Below are 24,796 nucleotides of genomic sequence, written 5' to 3'. Positions count from 1 at the left end.
TTCAGGAAACATATGGTATTTTGAATAAGTTATTAATTTTTGCTACTGAAATGGGGGATTTATAAAATTTTATTACTCGCTTTTTTTGGCTCGTTCGCTTTTTGTTGCTGGCTTTTTGGTAATCCTCGTATAGATCATTGAGTTCATGTTACGTGTTTTCGAACCTATTGTGGGATTGTTGAAATGTACCCATACTATGGCTCCTTTGTTGTCGATGTTAGAATCCATGAAAGTGGCATCTGCTCCATTAACTAAGCCATCTGCAATGTCCATATTTCCTACACAAAGTTCCACAATCATACCAACCTTTAGGCTTAGCTCTACATGGAGTCCTCCAGTACTTTTTGGGTCCACATTTTTCCTAAACAAAGTTCCACAATCATACCAACCTTTAGGAATAGCTCTGCATGGAGTCCTCCAATACTTTTTGGGTCTGTTGGTATGTTGATTGTTTTGCTACAAGTCTTATGCCTAATGTCTCTTGCTCTAGTTCAGAAGTTAGCATGTGAAAGACGTCGTCATTGTGTTTATCTTTTGCTACGTTTGTATAGTATAGGTGTGGCGTCTCATGTTTTGACTTTGGGGTATGATTGTATAGGTTGTTTAAATATTGAAGATCTGAAAGTGTTTGGGTGCCCAATCATATATGATTTAATATTGTGAGGAAGGTGTTATCATTTTGTCGCATTGTTTCTTCTAGTTCATAGTACATCACATGGTCTTTCCAAATGGATGGTACCATAGACAATGATGTAGATCTGTTAAAAAAGATCCATGCATCATTTGTTGGACTTGCTTGGCATAAGTGTCCACAAAGCAAAACATCCACACCACCAAATGGTTCCAAGTGGTTGTGTTTTATCTCACACATTCGCATATCTGTTGCGGTAAACGTATTCTGCTCAATGAGGGAAACCTCGTCGAAAACTATTAGCTCCAAATCTGCATATAGTGTTGAGAGAGTTTGTAGTATTTCAGTTGAGAGTGGCTTGTATGTGGAAGTCATGAGTGGCAAGTGGAGTGTGGAATGTATTATTGTTCCACCTACATTGAATGCGGCTTTGCTTGTGTATGCAAGTATTAGAATCCTTGGTAGAGTAACATCTGATGTGTTTTTATGATTGTAATGTCTTACCAATGCTTGGATCAATATAAGCAGAGTGAATGTTTTTCCTATGCTAGCATTACATGTTAGAAAAAGGCGCAATGGCACTACGCTGTTGGCTTAAACATTTCTTGAGCAGGATGTCATGTACTATTGGTCGTTTACATTGATTCAATCTCCCCATTGTGGAGTGATAATCCTCATTTGGTTGTGCTTTGTATGTGAGAGGACATTGTCAATGTATTGTTTTTTGTTTTACGTTGTATTCAGCTCGATGTTTAAGTCATACTCTTGATTTGTTGCAGTGTGTTTGTAGTTTTTAGATGTTTTTGAACTTGCCGTTGTGAAATTCGTAGATATAGTGCTGGTTGGTATTAGTTTGTTATATATGCTTCGTTTGTTTTCTATATTTTCTTGTTGTATTGATACAAGTCATGCCATGTGGGAAATTCTGTAGTTAGTGTATGCTCTTCATTTGAAAATGGCAAGTACAGTAGACATAACTCTCTGAAATGTTTCTCTAGATCCTTGTTTTTGTTGTTGTTGTTGAAACATTATTTTTTCATGTTTTCGTTTCTTGGTGGCATTTGCATTCCTTTTAATCACTTATGAATGATGCTAGGCAAACATCATTCATGCTAGTTTTTCATTGCAAATACTTTGTAACAATGTCTGCGAAGAAAATGTCATTGCTTTAAGGGTCCAACTTCTCTAAGTCTTGTCTTCATTTCCATAGGAATGTACGCTCATCAATGGGGTTGGTGTTAATGTAGGAGAACTCTTGTGTGGTGGAAATGAGAGGAAGGGACAAGCATAAGTACACAACTTGTTGAGCGCTTATGTGTTGTGTGTTTAAAATGGCATTCCCAACCTTGGGTAGATGCTCATTGGTTGGTAGGCTATGCTTGCATATGCTATGGAAAATGCTTTACGAACAATGTCAATTGTGTCTTTATCTCTTTGGTCATATATGACGTGCAATATGATCCTGCTTGATGTGGATTGAGAATGAATTGGAGGTCTGTATTAGCACCCCATAATTTGGAAATTGTTGGATTGAAGTTGTTAGTGAAGACATCCTTTGGTGAGCCTTTGGTTCACACCTCATGAATATTGTCGATTGGCTAATGTTTGATCGTAGAATTAGTATCTATTCTTCTTCAGTAATGTGAAGTTATTTGAGGTAATCACATCAAAAGTTTGTTGTTGTACTGTTGTGTTTTCCATAAGATTAGTGATACTTTTAATTTGGTCTTTCGAATTGCTTATGATTTCTCCCGTATGTAGTAGGTTCAACAACTTTGTTGTGTGCATGGGTGCACGAGGAAAACCAAAATGACCTTTTTTACCTCTTCTTTGGCAAGTCTTGTGATGTTTATGTCTTTGGATTTTTGAATTAGGCAAGGCAAGCTTTGATAAGTCAGAGCATATGTATTTGCCGATAAATTCTTCTATGTCTGAAGTACCATCGCAGTAGGTGCGTTTTTGATCCAAAGCAACCCATGGTCGTGTTGGTGGCTACCATGGTTTTGAAATTCTATGACAAAGGAGTAGTCCATCACCTTCCCTATGATCAATGGATCTTGTTTCAACAAGCATTTGATTGCTTGGAATCTATGGACATAATACTGAGCTGAAGTTATTGGATCTCTTCAAATCAAGTTTTGTATTTGTGCAAAGGAGTACCCTCTGAGGTATCTCTTGGCTCTTCCACAAAGACTTTCTAAGCCTTTCTAACAAGCATTGCAACAAAGGTTCCCATAGTCTTTCTACTTATGAAAAAGTAATAAAAAAAGTTTTCTTAGTTGTCTAACCATGGCAAATAGGTCTTTTTGCAACTTCATCTTGTAGTTGGATGATGTTCACATGGATGCGAAGTGATGTCCAATATTGGAATGGAGAAGGTTCTCAACGTTAGTGTTGTGCAGTGTGTCTTTTTCTCTTAATGTTCGTCCACGCAATTGCACTTTACACATATGCGAACCCAGGTTGAGGATAGTACTTGACGCACCAATACTCTCATGGTTTAAAAAAAGATGTTTTCTATGGAGAATGCAAAGCATTGATCACTGTTAGTGAATTCCCACTGTGCAATGTCTTGGTATGAAGTTCGATCCGATATATTGTATAAGCGTCCATGTCCATAAAATAGTTGAGGGAATGCTAACTCTTCACAATGTTTGTCCTTGAAGGTGCTTAAAGGTGAGAAGCCTTTTGAGGGTGCAATATTTATTGTTTTCTCTTCGAAGTCAATGACTTGTTGGCTATTGTAAATCTGATGTACTAGCATGTCATTGTCATCGTCCATGTTGTTGTTTCTTGATGAGTTCTCTTGTATTTGAATTTCTCCCAAAGACTCTATATTTTGAGCCCATTTGTGGTTTGATGTGACCTTTTGTTCCTTGTATAGGGAATTTGGAAGTAGCTCCTTCAATGCACGCATTATCAAAGTAGGTCTTACTAATCACTCATATAATAATGAGTGTACTCTAGCTTTCTTTTAATCCCAACCATGGCTGTTGCTCCATCTATAAGGAACCTCAGTAGTACGTATTGGGCTCTGTCAACATCAGCAAACACATTCACAATGCTTCCCTTGAGGCCGCATTGTCCATCAAAAATCAACTCACAAATTTGTGCAAAAGGGATTCGAACTGAAATAAGGCATGCTTCAATGTCATTAAGAAGACTAGTGTATTTCATTTTCTTTGGAAGTGGCATGTTGATATGGGAAAAAGTCGGTAAAATATTTCTCTTAATATATTTCAAACAAATGGAGCATAAGCACTTCTCTTTGGGAAGAACTTCGGCAGTAATGATATCACTTTGTATTAAAAATGGAGTCAACATTGGACTTAGTGTGTAGCTTGGACAAGAATGTTAACGTTTGACAACATTTGCAAGAATGTTGAAGAGTGTCCACAATTGGCACTAGAGTTACTTGCTTTTATGTTCCTTGTTTCTTGTTCCTTGCTTGAATCAAACATTGTTCTTTGCTTTGAGATGCAATTGTCTTCTCTTATATCACCTCCTTTGTTTTGTGTGCTTTTCTCAATACCATTGGTATGTCCTTTTCTCATCCTTTTGCCACATTTGCATCTTTCATTCTATATATCTTTCATGCAATTGTAAGGTGCATCTTTGTGTGTTTCAATGAATATGGTACCAACCTCTTTAGCACTTAACTGAAGGGTGTTACGAAGAATTAAACCAAGTTGACTTTCATGTTCTTTGGTCTAGGGGATGTATGCTCCTTTACATTGAATATGATGCAAAGGTGATATTTGCATTGGTATTGTAGTTTCATCAAATAAAAGTGTATGCACTAAAATATTATCATGAAAATGTGCATGAAAACTTTGTAGCATTTGTACTAGTTTTACAAATGTCTTTGAATGAACAATGCAAGTTTTTTATAAAGCTCGTCAAGCAACTATATAGTTAAGATCTTGAAGTAGAAATATTTGTTACCATTCTCTTAATCTCTTCAACACATGCAATTTGATTGTACGAGTCATTGTTAAGGTTTGAAAGAATTTTACAAGGGGAATTGACAAAGTTTGCATTTGTTTGAACACATTTAATAAGGATTTCTAGCAAAGCGGAATATGATTGCAATGGAATAAGCTCAATTGGACAATTTATAATGTTTGTGTTCTGTGGGTGTTGCTACAAGAAACCAACATTTGATGCAAGGTCAAATGCATTGAGATTTTCAAGAATTTACTTTTCAAATGAGATGTCCATTTTCTACACAAAAAGAAGAAATGAATATCAACACAATGTTTCAATGTCCAAGAACAATGATTTCTTTCAAAAAATCTCATGAATACCCTTGCTAAATTTTAAAAATGCCTTAGTACAATCAAGAGCTTCCCTCAAAGCCTATTACATGGCCAGAACTATTCATTGTGAAAGTACCACTACACTTGATGCAATGGAGCATTGAGCATACACGAAGAACATGTTCACTATGAAGTTCAAGGAAAGGAGCCTCTAAAGGTAGAATAGTTTCTACATGCGACCCACGCAAGTGGATGGCAATGTCTTCACTAAAACATTGAACTATCTTGCCCGTCAAGCAAGGTGTTTGAATAATTTCTTGTGTATGTAGCAAAAAGGTTGATGATCATGACTCACACGAGAGCCAGCATAGACAGCACATGAATACTCCACAAGCTACGAGTTTAGATTTGTGAATTGTAGAACTCGACTAACCTGCACATCAATTTATAAGTTATTGTAATACATAACAAATAATAGCAAACCATGAAGGGTAAGTTTAGGATTTACCATGCGGCCATATCCACCAAGACTTCCAACTTGGATAACAAACACTTGGGTGAGCTCTTCTTTCTTTGGACCGTCTGGGATGTTTGCCAAGATTGTGAAGTCAAAAACACACAATGTATTCCTTACTAACATGTAGGATACATTCTTCAATGTGCACATAACAATGCCTTCTTCATTTTGTATTCCTCTAGGCATGCAAACAAACTCTTGTGCACATGTTTGAAAATTCTAAGCATTATGAAGTTGTCATGCATAATGAATTGCAATTAATAGATTGTGTGTACCGCAGTTCGATCCTCATTTCTTGGTCCGTCAGCAATGATTAATTGATCTGCTGCTCCTCCATCCTTGTCAACTTTGATGATAACAAATGATATAGTGCCCATTGCCATATTGAGGTGCTTCAAGGACCTACAATTCTTTGTCTCGAAAGGGACATATTCGCAAGTTTGTGATCATTCAATAAAGTGATAGTTCCTTCAAATGGTTTGCCTTTGAGCACACTTGTTGTGGTGTTAAGATCAATAGAATAAGAACAAGTACCTCCTTCATCGAGGCTCTTTTTTATTATAGAAGGGCCTTTTATCCTATAGAAGCCATCTACTTCCAACTTGTCTTTATATTGATCTACATAGGAATGAGGGACAACAAATGTGATAGTGTCACAGTTGTGTCTATTTGTGAAGTCAGCTCAGAGAACAACAACATCCTCAAGTTCTTTAGCTTTGTAGGTCCCATATTTGGCCAAGAGTTTTCCCTCAAAAGCAAATCTAAGGCTGATGCAGTCAGTTTGCTGCCATATGTATAGTACCAGTAGTGAGGAAGAATCTTTTAGGTAGTGCTTACTTTCAATGACCATGGCTTGATTATTTCCCTCATTCTTTTGCTCAGGAAATTTGGCTGGGAAGTTGTCTTGTGATGAGTTGACTTCATCTTCACAAGCCTTCATAGGTGTCACGGACAATTTTCTCACTGCTCTGCGAATAATTGAGTGACATACATAAGTAATTGAATATTCTTTTGAAGTTGCAATTTCAATAATTATTAGCAAGACATATGTCCTTTGTTCAAAGTTTTTAAAACAACACTTAAACACAAGTCTTATTTACATAATTAAAGCATTTGGAAGGATTTATTATGTTGTATAGAGCTTATGTTCTACTTAAAGAAAATGACAAAGTATTACATTTCATAAATTCAGCTTTGCAAAGCCATGCAATCTTTACATTTAACATAGCAACACCTAATGTTAACTAGTGGTTTACTTAACTGATTTGCAACACGCTTTTTTAACGACCAAGTTTTCTAATACATGGAAATGAATGCAAGTTACATGATTGTTAAAGCAACTTACTCAAAAGAAAATATGATTGTTGGATTTATCAAATTAACATTTAAAGCAATAACAAACATTCTCAAGACTATTAAATTATAAAGTACAATTTGATAGAAGTCATTGTAAACATAATTAATTATATAACGGATTTGCTCTAGCAAAAACAATACAAAGGGTTAGACAAATACTTGTATTTCATCACAGTTATAAAGTATCGTGGAAATTTACCACAAATCCATATCATTACAAAATTTTAACATGCAAAAGGTAAAAACAAAGTTATGAAAACTTGTTAACTGTTGCCTAAAAAAGAAAACGAAAACCATTAGGAAATACTAAACTAGAAAACAAAAGTTTGAATGGGTGACATAAATTAGGACGGACTATACTTTGTCTACCACATAGTTGTACTTCATTGAGAAGGCCTATGTCTACCAAAATGAGGTGCATAATATGAATCTAATGAAGAAAATGGATGGCTATCCTACTGCTGCTAGTACAAATAAAAGGAAGAAATGTTATTTAGCTATCACGGCTGCCAAACTATACACGATTCTCAGAATCAGCACCAAGATATAGTTACAAGAAGCAAAGACAATTTGCTATAATTTTAGGGATCATCGATTGGCAAGATGAAAGTCTTATCTCACAATCGATGTAAGTGCAACAGTACGTGCAAAGCCTCTGGTTGGAATAGAAAATATCTACTGCAAATAAACATGCAAAAGAATAAGTGCACAGGGCAAACATGATGACCATAGTACACATGCAGACCCAAACAATAGACAAAGAGTCTATTTGCTACATTCTCACAATGCACAGCCTCAACACGCCATTGATCTCCCCCAAGCCAGAACCAAGCTTTCAACCTCTTGTGTTGGACTATCGATGTTGATGCTTCCCAGCTTCCATAAACTCTCCCAAGAAATATTTCAATTGATCGAACAAGCAACATACGGAATGGGATGTGAACCCAATAAATCGAGGCTATCTGTGCCTTCGCCTCTACTATTTGGTGAGAATATTGAACACTTCCTGAGTGGAAACATTTCTAATTTCACTGGACTCTTGGGAGGATCGAGACCCTTCTTTCGCCCTCTATGCCTACCCTTGCCAAATCGATTCAAAGCTCCCCTAAAGCAACCTTTCCTTTGTTCTCACATGTGCCTGCCTCATCTTGGCAACTGCCTCTCCAAATATAGCACTTACCTCGTCAGCGAATGTTTTCTTCTCCACCTGCACCACAAGGTCTACTATAGACACATTAGGAGGGGGCACCTATGATCTTGTCATCCATTGACATTAGGTAGCATCCTTCACTTCACCTATCAAGATGTTGGCATGATGTTGAGGGTGGCTTCTCTGGCCCTCCTCAAGTCCTTGTGTGTCTAGCATCTAGGAGATGCTAATCATTGGTGTAGAAGTGGGTTGCGGTTGATGACTCCTATGAGTGTGCATTCCATAAAACAAAAATGGGACAAAGATATTAGAGAAGCTATACTGTCATCGGATGGAAGCACATCGAAAGGGGTGATCAATAGGAAATTAGAGAAGCAGTCATGTTATCAAATGGAAGCACATTGAAAGGATGATCCACAAGAAGCCATTCACCCCTTTGCACATTAGCATCGATGCAATTTTCATCGTACTTATCATCTAAGACCTTTGCATATGTGGTGCAAGATGCCTTGTTAATGAGTGGTTCTTCAGATGGGCCTTTATAGATGACGCCAGGTTGTTTGTGGTGCAAGATGCATTGCTAATGGCAATTATTCAGAGCTATATTTCATCTCATTCACCCCCACGACACAGGTGGGAATGGCACCCTTTCTAGGAGCAACGCTCAAGACTTTTGTGGCTCTAGTAGTAGTGAGGTGCTTACCAACATCCTTGGCATCTACAAACAGTCATGTACCTTCAATGACCAATTCGATTTCCAAAAATCCGCATACAGAAGGAGTTGAGAGGATCATATGGGCACCAAAAAACCCCAACATTGAAATGAAGGAAATGTTGCATAGTTGATTCAAGGAGTGGCAATACTCAATTTGCTATTTTTCATACAAGAAAGCATTTATACAGAGCTCTTGTGTGTAGAGCATTGATGAGTGTGAAGGAAGGCTTTCATGGCCTAGATGAAAATTTGGTCAAGCATTAGCATTTGGCAGAGAAGGCTTCGATGGTGTGCATGACAATTTGACTGAGATAATAAAGAGAATTAAGTTAGTGGTAATAGACATAGGCCCCATCTATAGATATGGAGAAATTATCTGATCAATGAGGGTAGCAAGCTACGCTTTTTTAGGGTATGTCTTTTCTCTGAGCGTCTTGGTCTGAGCACATTTTTCTGAGCATGGCCTATATTGTGATTTGGTAGACAATTTTATCATAACATCACATACCATTTAGTCATAAAACTACCCCAAGAAGATACTATATACATTTCTACGCCACAAAGATGCCACTAACATCACACACCCTTTAGTCATAAAACTACCCCACAAAGATATTATATACATTTAATTACATTTCTTTCCAATAGTATTTAGGGCTTATAAGATCCCTTTATTCACAAAACTACTTTTCATGTCTACTTCATTTCAACACCCTCCACCTATATCATCCATCATTCATACTATCATGATAGATAGTGATTTATCGATGAAATGATTGCAAGTCACATGATGAAGAATTTAGGGTGCAAATTTGCATGCATCTATGCCGAAACATTTATTAGTTGCATCAAGGAGATACTTTAAGATTCAATTCACCATGATGATCATTTGTACTATTATGGATAAAATTGTCTAAGGAAAAAGGCATTAATATGTATGTGTGTTTGTATATGTGGCAATAGTATAATCAAATATGGTGTGCATAGGGCCCAAGGTTGAGGTGGCAGGGCATGACCATGTGCCACCCTTCCATGTAAGAGGACCCATAAGGTGTGTAGTACATAATCCATAATAGGAATATTATAAAATGCAAGGTGGCATGGCTCCTCCATGTGCCACCCCTCCACCTAGGATGCAATAATTGAGATATGGCTCAAAGTCCATGGGAGAAGCAATATAAAATGGGTGGAGATGGCTATTATATTGAGTTATTCCCTCCATATGGGATAGGCCCATGTGGGGGAGGTATAGAAGGACAAAGAGAGCTAGTTAAATAATGGGGAAAGTAGGATGAGGTGGCAAGATTCCTTGTGCCAACCCTCCACTTGTCCTCCTAGAGGTTTGAACCTATTATAAAATTGGAAAGAGGCCAAGGGAGTATCATAGACTTGAGATATGGGGCTTGATTTATGTGGAAAATTGAGGCAAAGGGTTGTCGCATACAATTGCGAGTGCGTACCCACCTAGCCCACATGGAAAACTTTTCCACACACGCCATGCATGTGGGAGGATACATTAATGTGGAGAGACCCCCTCTTTTGGCTATAAAAGGAAGGGGCAATTCCTTGATGGGACACGCTCATTCTTGTAAAGCCACCTAGCTAGTATTTTGATATTTCCCTCTCATCCCTTCTTTCCAATAAAGTATGGTTCACTTCCCTTGATGTCTACATCTCAACATTCCTCTTCCTATCATGTACTTGCTTCTCTTCCCACTCTCCCTTTCCCCTTGTGTCATAGTCTCCCTTTTCCTTCCCTCCATTTCTAATTCCTTATTCACCCCTATGACATCCCTTCGCCCTCGTGATCTCCTTTTCTCTATGGACTTTGAGCGTCGCCATACTTAGTCTCTAGCCTTTGTTCTCGGTTTCTTTTCCGGCTAAAAGTTTTGGTGTGACTGCTGGGATACGAATCTCCACGGCTGGTGGCAACTCTTCTATTCGTACGGGTTACATCAACAAAACTATACCATCTGTGCTCTTTCTAAGCTACTGCGCGTGCATTCGCTTCGTGCGTCTCTTGCGCTTCAGTTCTCTGGACTGCTGCGACTTCTGGTTGCGGACAGTTTTCTGCGCTTCAGTTCTCTGGACTGCTGCGATTTCTGGTTGCGGACAGTTTTCTGCGCTTCAGTTCTCTGGACTGCTACGATTTCTGGTTGCGGACAGTTTTCTGCGCGACAGTTCTCTGGACTGCCGCGACTTCTGGTTGTGGACAGTTTTCTGTGCGACAGTTCTCTGGACTGCCGCGACTTCTGGTTGCGGACAGTTTTCTGCGTGACAGTTCTCTAGACTGCTCTGGTCGCTGTTTCCTGAGCCCCTGCAAAAGAGTAACAGCAGATCCCGCGCCCCCCCCTATCTCTTCTCTTTCTCTTTCTCTTCTCCTTCTCCTCTCCTCTCCTCTCTTTTTATTAAAGAGTAGGATTGGAACCCAAGACCTCCCCCTTCACAAAAGAAAGTCTTATCATTGGGCCAACAAGTTGGAAGTGGTAAAAATGTAATGATTTTTGTTCATATATTGAAATTGCGGGAGCTGTAACTCTCTAACCATAAGGAGTTTGCTCTTGTTGTAAAAAGCAAAAATATTTCATTTTATGTTCTCTATCCACTTCTCTTGCTAGATCACCAATTCAGAACTTCTCCAAGCCCACTTCACGGACGCACGCCTCATGAGAAGGGTGGACATTTATGTCACTTCTCGACGCGTTTAAGGAATTGGTGCCTGTTCCTCCACACCTTACGGCTACCAATGCATGAGATGTATTCCTTGATCTTCATGTCGACCTTCAACGGCTGATTGTCCAGTCCATTATTGATGGTGATATCCGGCATGCTTTTTACGTTCGTGGGTCACTTTCCCATTTGTTGCAAAGGTCTTACCAATTGATATATTTCAATATTGGCAGTGTCTAATTGTCTACAATGATTCTGATTTGAGAGGCGCGTAGAGCTCAAGAAGGAGATCACTTTTCCTATTTGGAGCGCATGCAAATTCTTCATGGATTGGAAGTTATGGCTTGTTGAAAAGACCTTTGATGATGTGGTAGAGGGATTCACATGTTGCACTCACACTGTGCTTAGCAAGAAGCTATGTGCTTAGGTGGCACTTGGTGATGTGGCACAACTTTGACCAAACTAAAACTCAATCAACCTTCGACCAAGGCAGCTGGCGTGGGTGTGAAGCTCACTTCACCGGGTGGTGAGGAGTTTTGTTACAGCAAGTCTTCGCCCGCAAGTACTTGCAATCAAGCTGAGTACTCAGCGCTCATTTTTGGGCTACAAAAGGCACAAGAACATCAGGCCAAGCAATTGGAGGTGCAAGGAGATTCTCAACTAGTGTGTGAACAGGTTAGTGGAAGGTGGAAGGTGCGGAGCAAAGGCTTGGTTCCACGACATCAACAGGCCTTGGAACTCTGCAACCAGTTTGAAGAGGTAAAAATTCAGCATATCCCTCGAGCTCGAAATCTTGTTGCTGATTTCTTGGCACGTGAAGCTTGTATTTCCATCACGCATGATGCGAGTGGAAGCGCCTCCCCAACAAAGCCGCAAGCCACGAAGGAGGGTGATCGTTTGTAAGGAATGCAAAGGTTGTGGTCATCATGAAACTAAGTGTTGGGCCTACTTGATATGAGTTCACCGACTTCGGCAGACCATCAGGAGGGTTCTCAAGGACATTGCTCAGAAGAAGGATGCCAGACCGCACACCCCTTGAAGAAATAGAATGGCGACTACAAGAACTGGAAGAAGCTGAAGGTGATGTGCAAGCTCTCCAACTTTTGACATTTGTCATGGCATTCTTGTTTGCCTTGATGAACAACCTCATGCGACGCCGCACCTCTAACCCTCGCGTGTAATGATCAAAGTGATATCATGAGGATTGGTCCTTTTAAGATTGTCTATGTGCTATTCTATGCTGAAGATTCTTCTCGTGTAATATTTCACACTACTCCAGTCACACCCTACCCTGCCTATGTGTGCTTTTTGGATGTATCTTCACCCGATTTTCAGTTCAAGCTTCCTCTTACTATTGTTCGTCCATAGATAAGCCACTCTTTTCCATCTTCCAAGCATGGCTGACATTCCCGTGTTTTGTGGACGGGTAGAAGAAAATCCAAATGAGTATCTTGTGGCTTTCAAGCGCCGTTGTGTTTCTCTCAACTTTCTTACTGAAGACAGATGGCTATTGGTTCTCCCCACATTTCTAGAAGGTTTGGCTCAAGTGTGGTATGAGAAGCAAACCGAAGATGTTCGCCAAAGCTGGCCAAGGTTGACAGCAGCAATGATTGAGTATTTCAGCAAAGAAGAGGAGTCGGAGAATGTGTACCTGCAGGTGGCAAATTTGAAGCAGTCAGAAGGTGAGACGGCGTGTCGATATGTGGATCGAGCGGCCGTGCTCTTGGACCATTGATTGCCACACAGGAGGACAATGCCGGATTTCGAGTTGGAATGACTCAACATGTGCTGGGCTACCTTGTAGCAGGAGCAAGTGATGAATTCTGCCTCAAGCTTAAATGGGAGAATCCAGATACTATGGTGCTAGCACATGAGATTGCTCAAAAGTTTGACAAAGTTCAGTCTGACCCCGCTTCAAAGAAGACAATTGTCCCTCCGCATCCCCCTCCATTCCTGCAACAACAACCTGGGGGGTCTAACTCAGGGGCATACCCCCACCCCTCAGGGATGTATCCACCGCCTCCACCTCAGATGTATGGTCCTCCCTTAGATGCTTACCCTTAACAAGGTGGATATCCTCATCCTCCGCCTCGAAGATTTCCCCAGCCTCGCCCACGAGCCCCCCTCCTCTCTACTCCCGTGGCCCCTCCAACTAAAGAGGCCCCCCTGCAACAGAACCTGGAGTCAATGACCTAGCTAAGGCCCTGAATGATCTTCAGCTTGAGATGGTGGGTATCAGAAATCAAGCCAACCGCCCTCCAAGAGATCGTGCTAATGTTGTATGCTACGAGTGCCACCAGAAGGGTCATTATCGCCCAGAATGCCCCAATATTCCAAGGGTGAATCTTCTAAGTGAGTCGGGCACTGAGGATTCTGATGTGGAGATCCTTGATCTCGGGAAAAGAACTCGTGCTACTTCGGACCCCTCTCCAACCGGGCCACCCCAAGAAGAAGGTGTCCTTCTCAGAGCCCTCAGATGCTGAGATGGCAGACCCACCAACAGAGAAGACTAAAAGATCTCGCAGGAGTAAGTGGTCACCCTCGGATTTTCCCATCGGCTCAGGGCAAGAGGACTATTCGATCGTTCAAGACCTTGCTCATCGTTCTTTGAGCATCACACTCCCGCAACTAATAGCATTAAGCCCTAAGGTGAGACGTGAGCTGCAGCAAGGTCTCTCAACAAGGAAGAGCAAGAAAAAGGGAAAGGTACGAGAGGTATCTTCTATCTCTGAAGAAATTGATCGGCACCCACACACAGTAGATGTCATCATAGATAATTGCCGTGTCAAAAATGTGTGTGTTGATGGGGGAGCTGCATGTAATATCATGGTGCCCCGCATCATGAAGAAATTGAATTTAAAATGTACAAGGCGTTCCTCCACTGGAATCAAGGTAGCAGATGGTCGACGACTCGCCACCATGGGAGTCATTGAGGATTTGCCCATCACTGTCAACAGGCTGACCACCACTGTCAATTTCTATGTAGTGGACATTGAAGATACAGGCAGAAGTTACCCTGCCATACTCGGGAGACCATGGTTGAGAAAAAGTGATGCAGTCAGCTATTGGAAGACAGGACACATGTCTTTTGGTGCTTCCAAGGAGAAAATCCCTGTGCAACCTGGTGCCATGGAACCGGAAGAAGAAGAGGAGCATGACAATGATACTCTCTCATCTTCAGTGTCTGAGTCCATGGAAGAATCAGACGGGGGGGAGGAATTCTCAGAGGAGGAAGTTTACATGATGGGGGTGTCTCCAACCCTGCCACCTGCTGAAAAGATAACAGCTAGTCCTCAACAGCTCGAATCAATGCTTTCTCTAGACCTCACTCCAGGTGAGAAAGATGAGTTTCTTGAAATGTTCAAAGATTTCCCTGACCTCTTTGCAACTAGCTACCACCACCTTCGCCATGTGACTGCCATAGAGCACAAGATAGAGCTGAAGCCTGATGCAAAGCCTGTGGCTCAGAAGTATCGGAGATTAGGGCCCCTACAGACCGACGCTTTGCGCTCAGAGTTGCAGAAGCTTGTAGAGGCTGGGTTTATTGTTCCGGTTCACAATAGTGAATGGGTTTCACCAGTGGTAGTCATCCCAAAGAAAAACAACAAGTGGCGGGTCTGCATCGACTATAAGAAGCTCAATGCTACCACCAAGAGGGATCATCATCCTCTACCCTTTCAAGACCTCATTCTTGAGAAGGTAAGTGGACATGAGATGTATACTTTCTGTGATGGTTACTCTGGGTTTTATCAAATCAGAATTGCCGAGGAAGATGTGCTTAAAACCACATTTGCCACACCCTGGGGGACATTTGCATTCAAAGTAATGCCATTTGGCCTCACCAATGCTCCTGCCACCTTTCAAAGATTCATGCAGATGGTGTTTGCTCCTTATTTGGGGGATTTCTTGGGGGTATTTTTAGATGATTTCTATATATTCTCATCACGTAAGGAGCACATCATGAAGGTTAGATTGGCCTTCCAAAGGGTCAATGATGCAAATGGCAGTCTCAACCCTGAGAAATGCACCATTGGAGCCACTCAAGGGAGGTTATTGGGACATGTTGTCTCATCCGAGGGCATCAAGCCTGACCCCGAGAAGGTAGAAGCCATCCTCAAGCTCTCCCCACCTACAACCAAATGTCAGGTACGCTCATTTGTCAATCTAGCAGGATACTATCGCCGCTTCATTGATCAGTATGCTGCTTTGAAACGGCCCATGACTATGCTATTAAAAGATGGGGTTGATTTCTCTTGGAATGAGGATTGTGATCATGGGTTTGCATAAATCAAGAATGCTCTGGCTTCAGAACCCATTCTACGCAATCCAGACTCGTCAAAGACCTTCTATATCAATCCTGGGTTTGGAGAGCACACTCTGGCAGGTATTCTTCTCCAGCAAGGGGAGGATCGGTTCATGTATCCCGTTCGATTGGCTTCTCGACAATTGCTCGACACTGAGCGATGCTATTCAGAGGCCGACAAGCATGCCTTGTCTTTGGTGTTTTGCATTGAGAAATTTAAGCATTATGTGGCTGGACAGTCCTTCTTTATACTCACTGACACTGGTCTTGCAAAGTAGGTTCTTCAATCACCAAATCCCATGGGCCGGTTGGCCAAATGGTTGGCAGTTCTTCAAGAATATGATTTTTCTTTCAAAATTGTAAAAGGGGGTTGTTCCAACTTGAAGAATGCTTTGATTGATTTAGAGGAGTGCCTTGATGTTACCCTGGTAGCAGCCATATAAGTTGGGGATCCTTGGTATGGTGGTATATATAAGTTTTTGACCGCTTTCTCCTTTCCTTCAGAAAGTACAAGCTATGAGAGAAAGAAGATCCACAGAGATAGTAGGCGCTACACCCTCCTTGATGGGGTGTTGTACCGTCAAGGCATGGATGGGGTACTCAGACGAGCCATTGATGCAGATGAAGTGCCTAAGGTATTGAAGCATTATCATGATGGGTTTTGTGGAGGCCACTATGCCAGTGACTATACAGCTAAGAAGATTTTACATGCTGGATACTATTGGCCGACATTGTTCAAGGATGTCACTTTGTATTGCAAAACCTGTGAACCATGTCAATTCTTCGGTAGGAAGGATTTGCATCCCGGGCAACATCACCCAGTGATGTCCATCCATCCGTTTCAGAAGTGGGGAATAGATTTTGTCGGGCCCTTGCCCATGACTGCCCGCAAAAAGAAGTATCTTTTGGTAGCCACTCAGTATGTCACTAAGTGGGCTGAAGCTATCGCTCTCTCTGCTGCAAATGGCAAGGCAGCTTCAAGTTTCATATTTGAACGTATCTGCACAAGGTTTGGGACACCCATGGAGATAGTCTCTGACCATGGGAGTCCATTCTTAAATGAAGCAGTGGAGTTACTCATGGATCGCATGGGCATTGATCATCACACTTCTAGCATCTATTATCCAGCATCCATGGGTCAAACAGAGCGGACCAATGGCCTCCTCTGTAAAATCATAGGAAAAATGGCCGCAGGGAATAGGAGTCAATGGGATCAGAAGGTCACTGAAGCAGTGTGGGCTTACAACATCACTCATAAAACATCTACAGGTCACACCCCTTTTGAGTTGGTGTATGGTACTGAGGCAGTTTTACCACTTGAGATAGAGATTCCGGCCTTGAGATTGGCACAGGAACAGAGGATGACAGAAGATGAACATGTAGAGGCCAGATTGGTACAACTTGAGAAGTTAGATGAGACCCGACGCCTTGCACTACATCAAACAGAGATCCAAAAGAATCGACAAAAGGCCCGATTGGATGCTAAGATTCGCAAGGGATGGGTAAGACACTTTGCTGAGGGGGATGTTGTGCTATGCTTTGATAACAGATTGGACCACCAAATGGATAAGAAGTTTCTGCCACTGTGGGCTGGTCCATACAAAGTCATCAAAGAACGTAGCAATGGGTCTGTACAAGTTCAGGAGCTGCATGAACCATATGGCAAGAAGGTGATCAACAAGCGCTACCTCAAGCCTTTCTTTGTGCGTGATGGTCCCAGGCATGGAAATGCGGTGCATTCCCTGCCTGGGGGGGGGAACTGTTATGGATAAAATTGTCTAAGGAAAAAGGCATTAATATGTATGTGTGTTTGTATATGTGGCAATAGTATAATCAAATATGGTGTGCATAGGGCCCAAGGTTGAGGTGGCAGGGCATGACCATGTGCCACCCTTCCATGTAAGAGGACCCATAAGGTGTGTAGTACATAATCCATAATAGGAATATTATAAAATGCAAGGTGGCATGGCTCCTCCATGTGCCACCCCTCCACCTAGGATGCAATAATTGAGATATGGCTCAAAGTCCATGGGAGAAGCAATATAAAATGGGTGGAGATGGCTATTATATTGAGTTATTCCCTCCATATGGGATAGGCCCATGTGGGGGAGGTATAGAAGGACAAAGAGAGCTAGTTAAATAATGGGGAAAGTAGGATGAGGTGGCAAGATTCCTTGTGCCAACCCTCCACTTGTCCTCCTAGAGGTTTGAACCTATTATAAAATTGGAAAGAGGCCAAGGGAGTATCATAGACTTGAGATATGGGGCTTGATTTATGTGGAAAATTGAGGCAAAGGGTTGTCGCATACAATTGCGAGTGCGTACCCACCTAGCCCACATGGAAAACTTTTCCACACACGCCATGCATGTGGGAGGATACATTAATGTGGAGAGACCCCCTCTTTTGGCTATAAAAGGAAGGGGCAATTCCTTGATGGGACACGCTCATTCTTGTAAAGCCACCTAGCTAGTATTTTGATATTTCCCTCTCATCCCTTCTTTCCAATAAAGTATGGTTCACTTCCCTTGATGTCTACATCTCAACATTCCTCTTCCTATCATGTACTTGCTTCTCTTCCCACTCTCCCTTTCCCCTTGTGTCATAGTCTCCCTTTTCCTTCCCTCCATTTCTAATTCCTTATTCACCCCTATGACATCCCTTCGCCCTCGTGATCTCCTTTTCTCTATGGCCTTTGAGCGTCGCCATACTTAGTCTCTAGCCTTTGGTCTCGGTTTCTTTTCCGGCTAAAAGTACACAACTCATAGTTTTGACATGCAAACCGTAACTAAGATATGACATGATTGTCACATCTCTAGCAAATAGAAAAAGTTTTATGAAACCAACATGCTCAAAATTGAATATGCGATATTGAGATTAATATTCATGGTGGGTACTCACATGATGTACTAATAGTTCTTCAATATGATTACTACATCTCTAGCAAATGAAATAGGTGCAAGACACCACAAAAGTTATGCATGTTCAATACTAGGGCATCACAAGCAAAATGAATTGCTTGAAGGGAAAAACTCATGTCAAATCACTAGACTCAATCTTCTTTATTGATGTCATCCACATAGATACTGCGATGATGCCTTCTCTCTTTGATGGGGGCATTGAGTGCAATGTCATTACACATCATCTCAGCCATAGCACCTGCATAAGAAGGCAAAAAGCTAAAATAGATCAATCAATATCAATGCCTCATTGATAATAATATTCTCCAACAAATAGGTTTAAAAAGATAAAACACGAGAGTAACATACTTACTAGTCGTCTGGAAGATTAACAACCATTTCCACATCTTCGGAATCATTTAGAGTCCCATAGTTGCTTAACACATTTCCCTTTCCTTTCTGTCCATCCAAAAATGGTTGCAATATAGAATTGCAAATGTCCGGATCATTCTCAATAGACAAGCATGCTATCCCAAAATGCACGCATGCTTTTTGCATAGAACCAGTCCCAACACCTAAGTCCACCACATGTCTTGAAATTGGACACGAGAACTCCAAGAAGTACAACATCATGCATGGAGCCTTCTCCAATGCACCTCTCCATGGAATACTCTCTCCATGTTTTATAGTCTGCTCACTTGGTAAATAATGATGAAACAAACTACTTCCAAAAGCAATGCCCAATTTGGTACCAACCACGGAAGCATTTCCAGGATTACAAACACAAGACATACTAGCCCAATGAAGAAGGCATAAAACCACTAACATCCACCTAAAGACAAGAAAAGAATTAAACGTATACTTAGTATAAGCCATTTCATTATACAAGAGCATAAATTCTTTCAACAGTTCATTGTATGACAATTGTCTCACCTTATGATCAATACCACCAACTTTGATTGTACAATATGCATCCAAGCATTGCATGTACATTCGACATGCAAACTCCAATCGACTGATCCTAGCATAACGCTCAACCAAATGAAGAACATGAGGAGCACACATAACTAGGATCTAGCCAGAATCTGAAACAACTGTGGCTGCTACTAGCAAGGAGTAGCGTACATGGTCCTCTGCTAATAAATTCCAAGATGGAGATGTGGAATCCTCTACTCCAAGAGCTTCTAGTTGTGTAGGTAGATCAATAATGACAAAATCTGCAGCCCAAGCAACACTCTTACCATTTCTTCTTTTTCTTTCACCTCCAAGACCCACAAAGTATTCCTTCATGTCTATATAGGCTTGTGTGAAGTTTGAGATAGACAATTGCTTCCCAAACTCGACATAATCATAGCACCAAACCTTGCAATGTGAAGCATCACATGTGCCACTATGATTCAAAGTTAGAGAGGTCAATGGAATGCACAAAAAGTGGATAGACCTATCTTTCCATTTACATCCTTTCAAAATGGGTGTAGACTGGAGTACCTGCACATCTGTACCCACACCACATATGTAAATATAAAGTGATAACAACATATGTTAGACAAACAAATAACAGCTTGAAAAAAGATCAAGAGAAATTATTATTAGTACCAGGATTTTTTGGTGGCCTACCACCCTTCTTTAGTTCTATACTTGAATCTTTGTCCTTTTTAGTCATCTTCTCAAGTGTTTTTTGAACCTCAATGACTGCATCATCCTCATGGATTGAATTTGAGCTTGATGAACCCATCTCTCCCTTTTTATGCTGTGTGTATAGCTCTACCTCCTCCTCGATGCAACATCCTTTTTTCATATTGAGCCACCACGGGCAGTTCTTTCTCTCCCACTCAGAGAGCACTCGCTTCCCTTCTTTTTCTATCATGTTTGGAGAGTACATATAGAATTTTAAGTCCCGAATTTTTGTCCATACTCGACATATGGGCAACAATTTTTCAATTTTACCAATAGCTTTTAAGGATTGGAAGAATCTGCATACAATAAGAGTCTTAGTACAAAAGTGAAATACTTAAGGATGGATTTTTAATTGAAAAGGAAAAAACATGTATTGTTTACCTAAATACCAATCGTCGAGATGCCCTCGTCATCTCCATTTGTCCTGTTGCAGCTGTAGCAATAGTCATTGAATCCTTTAAATCTTCATAAAGTTCAAGTCTGTTCATTGCTTGTATTTCCCCAAAATACTCTCTCAACGTAGGATCTTGAGGAAGCACAAAGCTAGCTTGTTGACTAGCAACCAAGACCTGAGAGAGTAACCTCTCAGATTCACAAAGCAATTGATCCATCCATGCCTCTTTTGCCATCCACTTTATGAATTCTCTATCAGCTTTTGGCATCCCATAACTTATTCTCAAATTTGAATCGGACCCTAAGATTCTGAGGGTTGTTAGTTGTGTCTCCTTTGAGACTTTTGCAATGGAGATGTTATACAACTTTTCCAATGTGACAGTGGATGATTTATCATCAAATGGGAGGCTCCACACGATATTAAACCAATCTTCACCATTTGTTGGTTTGACAATAGACAGAATCTACATATAAACAATACATGCAATTGTCACACTCAATTGTATTTTTTGATCATACAATACATGCATATCCCATACCTTGATCATTTTGTAAACAAACATCATATGACCAATCTCAAAAAACACTTGAACACTTTAAAAAGTCAACTTTATGTTAAGAATCATTAAATTAACCATACCTTGATCATTTTTTGACCATACTTGAGATTCACATCCTTTCGAATACTTTTAAGTGCTTTCTCCATATCAACGACGCTCAAAGTTGGCTGTATAGTGGCTAAAATATATTCCAAAAAAATGAATGAGTACAATGAATTAGTTGGATATAATTCAAAAGACATCCATGACAAATGGTATGAAACTTACTGCAAATACCATTCTCCCTAGCATCAGAGATGTCAAAGGATACCAAGTACTTGATCCTTTACTGCTCTCATTTGCCCTATGCTTTTCAAGTGTCTTTTTTTCTTCCTCAAAAAATAGTGATAAGTACTCATTCTCATCACACGAACACATTGTCTTTGTGTTGTACAAATAATCCTTGAGATTTGTTTTAATAATTGTTGTTTCATTAAGGCTGAAAAATAAAAAATACATAGCTTCAAACATATTAAGAATTGTTCACAAAACCCTTAAAAGCTCAAAAAAAGGTAACACATATAAGCAAGAACTCGCACTTACAGATTGAACCTTTGAAGAGCAGCTATTAGCTTCATTTTTGTTTCTTTCTCTAGAGTAATAAAACTTGCTAAAACTTGAATATGCCATGCCTTTGATGTCTTGAATTTCTCTTCAATTAGAGACATCCATGCAACAGTACAGTGGTTCCCCTCCCACATAAAAAACATCTTTCGAGACAAAAATGACCATTCATCATCATCAAAAATCTATGCCTCAAATTCTGCATTTACATCCCTCCATCAAGAATCCCATGATTGTTCAATTTCATCTGTCACCTCTTGTGAAACACTATCCGGAAGTGTTGTAGATAAAATAGACATTCCTTTCTGTTGAATATATTTTTCTACCTCTAGAGCTTGCTTTAGGCTATCCATATCAATTCGTAGGCCTCTCACTCTTGTGTTTACAACACAATGACATAAAGGGATAAAGGGAGCAATCTTTCCAGGATTGATTGCAAGAGATTCAATAACATCCTTCCCCTGACCAATATCAAGCGCAGCAGGAAACTCTTACTCAAACTCCTCATCCAGTTGTTTATCCTCTTTCTTTCTCTTCTTAGAAGATTCCTCCACAATTATAGTAGTGTCTTCAAAGTCTTCAATCTCCTTATCCTCTTCAACTCCAATTTCAACCTCTTTTTGAATCTCTAAATTTGGTGTAGATTCCACTTGCAAACTTCTCTTGCTACTTGTCCTTCCACCTCTCGTGCCTCCTCATTCTTCTCTTCCACCTCTCCACCTCCTCTCAGAAGTTCTTATTTTTACCATCGTGCCAATGTGACAAAAATCGGTGAGAAGAACTTACGACGTGATGGAGAAAGCAAGGCAAGGCAAGAAGGAGCAAGGTGAGGGAGGGAGGGATACAAAGAGGGTACAGAGGCGAGGGAGGGAGGGACACAAAGAGGGTACAGAGGCGAGGGAGGGAGACAAGGCAAAGGGAGGGAGGGAGGCGAGTGAGGGAGGGAGCCACACAGAGGGACAAAGAGAGGGAGGGAGGGAGGTAGATGGTTGTTGGTAGCATATCACGACTGATGTAGGACAAGAAGATCAAATGGGAGCGGCTTCAGGGGCAAGAAACCAGTGACAAATTTACGCACCCTTCCAAAGCCTTTCTTAGAACTGCCTTTTTTGAGCTCAACATAAAATTGTCTTTACATTACTTTCTTTTTTTTCGTGAGAATGAAAATTGTATTAGATCAAGAGTACAATTTGGAAAACATTCGCAACCCCTTCTTTTTTCAATTATTCTCTATTGTGAAATTTTTACTTGGTTATCACAAATACCAGCAGCCCTGGAAGGTTGAACCAGCAGCATCTCCAGAATAAGCTTCCATAAATGCCAATCCTCCCTCAACCCTGCAAACCTACTCCTTCGTGCCCCTGCCAAATTCACAAAACCGTTTGCATCCTCTTTGTAATACACGAAAAGCTCTGCTTGCAACCATGACATCTAAAAGAAGATAGATCTGGGGGCACAACAACACGATATATTTTGCCAGGGTAGTGGTGTTCGAAGTACTCTTGTAGTGGTCTCGTGTTTGCTGCTAATGTCCTAGGAATCCCATGAATCATAAGTGTAAATGCAGCAATACAATCTATAGTTACCTCTCCATGAAATCGTGTGGATACAAGTCTTTCATCCAAAGCTCATATACACAGATGCATCACTCCCACCATTGCAACATGAACAAAAAATGGCCCCATAATAAGGAAGAACCCTTTTCTACATGTATAAATGTGGCCCGTTGCATGGGAGGGAGGCTGCATGCAGGAGGGAGGCGAGGCGGGCGAGGGAGGGAGGGAGGCGAGGTGAGGAAGGCAGAGCGAGGGAGGGAGGTAGAGCAAGAGGGAAGGAGCGAGGGAGCGAGGTGAGGGAGGGAGGCTACACGTAGGAGGGAGGCAGGCGAGGCGAGCAAGGGAGGAAGGGAGCGAGGGAGGGAGGCGAGTTGAGGGAGGCAGAGCGAGGGAGGGAGGGAGGGAGGGAGGTAGAGCAAGAGGGAAGGAGCAAGGGAGCGAGGCGAGGGAGGGAGGCTGCACGCGGGAGGGAGGCGAGGCGAGCGAGCAAGGGAGGGAGGTCAGGTGAGGGAGGCAGAGCGAGGGACGGAGGGAGGGAGGGAGAAAGAGCCAGAAGGAAGGAGCGAGGGAGCGAGGCGCGAGAGGCAGGCAACACACGGGAGGGAGGCGAGGCGAGCAAGGGACGGAGGGAGCGGCGAGGTGACAGAGGTAGAGCGAGGGAGAACTCATGAAAATGAAAGGCCCCTAGACCTCTTTCGTCGATGAAAGGGGTCTATTGGCCTTTCATTTTCATGAGTTTAATTAAGAAAATGAAAGGCCAATAGACCCCTTTCATCGACGAAAGGGGTCTATTGGCTTTTATATTTCTTAAGGGCTTTGGCTTTTATATTTCTTAAGGGCTTAAAAGGCCAATAGACCCCTTTCGTTGATGAAAGGGGTCTATTGGCTTTTATATTTCTTAAGGGCTTAAAAGGCCAATAGACCTCTTTCGTCGACGAAAGGGGTCTATTGGCCTTTATATTTCTTAAGGGATTTCATTTTCATGAGTTTAATTAAGAAAATGAAAGGCCAATAGACCCCTTTCGTCGACAAAAGGGGTCTATTGGCTTTTATATTTCTTAAGGGCTTTGGCTTTTATATTTCTTAAGGGCTTAAAACGCCAATAGACCCCTTTCGTCGACGAAAGGGGTCTATTGGCATTTCTTAAGGGCTTTGGCTTTTATATTTCTTGAAGGTTTAAAAGGCCAATAGACCCCTTTCATCGATGAAAGGGGTCTATTGGCTTTTATATTTCTTAAGGGCTTAAGGGCTCTCATGAAAATGAAAGGCCCATAGACCCCTTTTGTCGACGAAAGGGGTCTATTGGCCTTTCATTTTCATGAGGGCTCTTTATTAGCTAGCACTCCTTACCACACATGATGGGATGACATACAATCAATGCGTTTATTTTATTCACCATGACAGGACGACATACTAGCAATAGAAATGCTACCGCACTATGATGTTAATAAGAACAATGACTTATAATGATTATCATACGAATTCGATTGCTCATGAGAATGCAGCAA

The 24,796-nt window shown here is 41.2% G+C and overlaps 1 protein-coding gene and 1 pseudogene across 1 annotated transcript; both read right to left on the bottom strand.

The window, feature by feature from the left end:
• Positions 1-18,871: 18,871 nt before the first annotated feature.
• LOC147905852 (uncharacterized) lies at positions 18,872-20,381 on the bottom strand (annotated as a pseudogene).
• A 172-nt stretch (positions 20,382-20,553) lies between these two features.
• On the bottom strand, positions 20,554-21,117 carry LOC147905851 (uncharacterized). The gene is made up of 2 exons (XM_087378680.1): positions 21,109-21,117; positions 20,554-21,033 (listed from the first exon to the last, which is right to left on the bottom strand). Exons 1-2 carry the CDS (start codon positions 21,115-21,117, stop codon positions 20,554-20,556), a joined length of 489 nt encoding a protein of 162 aa, XP_087234806.1.
• Positions 21,118-24,796: the final 3,679 nt, after the last annotated feature.

This window comes from Dipteris shenzhenensis, chromosome 1 (genome assembly GCF_047967505.1).
Source record: "Dipteris shenzhenensis isolate YYH24624 ecotype China chromosome 1, Dip_SZ_1.0, whole genome shotgun sequence".
NCBI lineage: Eukaryota > Viridiplantae > Streptophyta > Polypodiopsida > Gleicheniales > Dipteridaceae > Dipteris > Dipteris shenzhenensis.
The sequence above is the reverse complement of the archived record's forward strand: the minus strand, read 5'-3'. Positions and strand labels throughout refer to the sequence as shown.